Source organism: Phacochoerus africanus, chromosome 9 (genome assembly GCF_016906955.1).
Source record: "Phacochoerus africanus isolate WHEZ1 chromosome 9, ROS_Pafr_v1, whole genome shotgun sequence".
In the NCBI taxonomy this organism is placed as follows: domain Eukaryota; kingdom Metazoa; phylum Chordata; class Mammalia; order Artiodactyla; family Suidae; genus Phacochoerus; species Phacochoerus africanus.
The window spans coordinates 22,913,572-22,916,629 of record NC_062552.1 but is presented as its reverse complement, the minus strand read 5'-3'; the positions used below and the strand labels follow the sequence as shown (position 1 = coordinate 22,916,629).

Sequence of the window (3,058 nt, the reverse complement as noted above, 5' to 3'; positions counted from 1 at the left end):
TTTTAGAGCTTAGCTATACATATACGGAACCTTGAACACTGGATTTATAGTCTCACCATCTCAATACCTCATTTAAGGGATTCATGGCTTTTTGATCTTTAAAACCTCCCTAGTCATTAGCAGACAACTGGGATGAATGATTAACAGTATCTTAAATTCAGATACTAACATTTCCTTTGTCATAAGGTTTGGGAATAGGTACTAAAATGATTCATGGGTCCAAAAGGTTTACTGTAGTGTTTGGCACACAAGGCTCATTAAGGATTAGTTGGAATTGTTATGATATTATCTCACTGTGCACAACAGACCTAGGGTTATTTTGGAATCAAAATAATATCTTAGCCCAGGGGAGTTTGATGTGACACCTCACACGATGGCCTTGAGGACTCAGAGAAACAGAGTATGTGAAAACTGTGCTTTGCCAGCCTACAAATGTAATCAGTTGCCTCTAAACCAATGACTCTCTGGTCCTCAGTGGAAATACTTTCCTCCTGTTCCAGTTCCCTGGACATAAATGTCGTATTTGTAGCTACATATAAGTAAGTAAGCTGTTGATAACAGGCCAAGGCCTTACCTAAAAACAAGATAAGCCCCAGGGATAAAGAAAAACTCCTACAAGATAGATAATAAATTCTGACATGAACAATCAACTGCCTGGTTTCAACAAAGTAGTTATGCAAGAAAAGGGACATCCAACAACAAATGTTTGAGTTGGGGGAAACATACTTATAGCTAAATTCTCTCAGTTTATACTTCAGCAAGCTGTCATCTAAGGGTTTAAGTTTCTTGCTCAATTCTAAATGACCAAGATGGATTTAAATTGTAAAAGCCTTCTTAGTCCCCATGGGGATGATATAATAATTCAATCTGCATCTGGACAAGCCTATCTAGATGATAACTAAGGGCTAGGGCTAGCTTCTCTCCACCTCCTCCTTGTGCTAGAGCTAACTCCACCCTTTCACTCTTCTTAACATTTCAGTAAGACCTTGCAGCAGGGACTCTGAAAAAGACCTATCTGATTCCTAAGACCCAGCCACATCTACTTCATCGGGCACCTGAAGGTAGGAACCAATAAACTTAGCTGGTATTTCTGCAAACCAAGGGATGAAAAAGCATTACTTTGGAGCATCTGAAACACAGTCACTTCTGCTTGGCATTCAATCCTTACCAGAGCCCAAGGACATGCTCATTGTCATCTTTATCACACAGAGTAGTAGATTCCATTTCAGAAAGGTTCGGTTACTTGCTTAAGGTAGCTGTCTTTATGCTGTAGGGTCATGAGGAGAAATTAAGTCCCCTGGTGTCACATCTTTTAATTATCCTCCCCCAACCCCACCCAAGTGACTGGACCCAATCTTCTATGAATGGATGCTTAATTGTGTGCATATACTCCCACTATATACAATTGTGTTTGTCATTTCTCAAAATCTTTCTACCTTTCCTGCCACTGCTCCGATACAGGGGAAGCAAACTGCAGATAATGGAACGAATTAACAAAAGCCATCCAGAAGAGTTTATTCTACTAGGCTTTGCGGATCGTCCCTGGCTGGAGCTTCCTCTGTTCATTATTCTGCTTCTAACATACCCCATGGCCATGGTGGGAAACATAGCCATCATTCTGGTGTCCACCTTAGACTCCCATCTGCACAGCCCCATGTATTTCTTCCTCACCAACCTCTCCTTTCTGGACATGTGCTACACCACAAGCATTGTCCCTCAGATGCTATTTAACCTGGGACGATCGAAGAAGACAATCAGCTATCTGGGCTGTGCCATTCAGCTTTATTTCTTCCACATGATGGGAGGCACAGAAAGTCTGCTTTTGGCTATTATGTCTTTCGATCGCTACGTGGCCATCTGCAAGCCTCTGCACTACACCCTCATCATGAATCGGCGCACCTGTATCCTACTGGTGGCCACTGTGTGGCTGGGTGGAATGACCTACGCTGTCTCAGAGGCCACTGTCACATTACACTTACCACTGTGTGGTCACAACACACTGGATCATTTGGTATGTGAGATTCCTGTTCTGATAAAGGCCGCCTGTGGTGAGAAGGGCGCTAATGAGCTCACACTCTCTGTGGTTTGCATTTTCATGTTAGCTGTGCCACTATGCTTCATTCTTGCTTCCTATGCTTCTATTGGACATGCTGTATTTAAGATTAAATCTTCGGAGGGAAGAAAAAAAGCCTTTGGCACATGTTCCTCCCATCTCATTGTAGTTTTCTTCTTTTATGGTCCAGGCATTAGCATGTACCTTCAGCCCCCTTCCTCCATCTCTAGGGACCAGCCCAAGTTCATGGCTCTCTTCTATGGAGTGGTGACTCCTACACTCAACCCTTTCATCTACACTCTGAGGAATAAGGATGTAAAGGGTGCATGGGGCAACCTGGTGAGGAGCGTTTTCACTTCCAAGTGATAGTTCACAGACATCGAATGACATTCTTTGACAAGTGAGTAGGTGTATAGGACTTCCTCTGACAAATCCATTCTTGTCTCATACTTCCCCAGATCATGGCACAGGGTCTTCTTGCAAACTGTCCTATTTCTCATGTTCTTTCTAATGCCCTTAGACAAAGGTGACACTTGGCTAATAATGCACCCATAAGGGCACTGTTTGTGGAAATGTATTAAAAAGAGTTCTCTTCTGGTGGCACATACTAAAATTCTAATGGTGTTAAGAAGTAAATAAAGTAATAATATAAACCCTTTCGTTCAAGCTAGTCACCACGGCAACTATTCATCAGTGGATTTCCTATGACAGTGTCCCTTAAGAAATATTCCACCACTTTCTGCAAGATTGGCCATGTCTAAGAGGGCAGCACACTGCCACTGGGCATTCTGAGTGAGACACTCTAAACCTTAGACCACTGGGTATCTATCCAGAGAAAACCATGACTCGCAGACTAGTGTACTCTGATGTCCATTGCAGCACTATTGACAATAGCCAAGACATGGAAACAACCTAAATGCCCATTGACAGAGGAGTGGATCAAGAAGAAGTGGTACATACATACAATGGAATATTACTCAGCCATTAAGGAACGAAATACTGGCA

The 3,058-nt window shown here is 42.6% G+C and overlaps 1 protein-coding gene across 1 annotated transcript; it reads left to right on the top strand.

Annotated features, from left to right (window-relative positions):
* Window positions 1-1,480: 1,480 nt before the first annotated feature.
* Window positions 1,481-2,419, top strand: LOC125136830 (olfactory receptor 2B6-like). The gene has a single exon (XM_047797663.1). The coding sequence runs from the start codon at window positions 1,481-1,483 to the stop codon at window positions 2,417-2,419; it is 939 nt and encodes a 312-aa protein (XP_047653619.1).
* The last annotated feature ends 639 nt before the right edge of the window (window positions 2,420-3,058 follow it).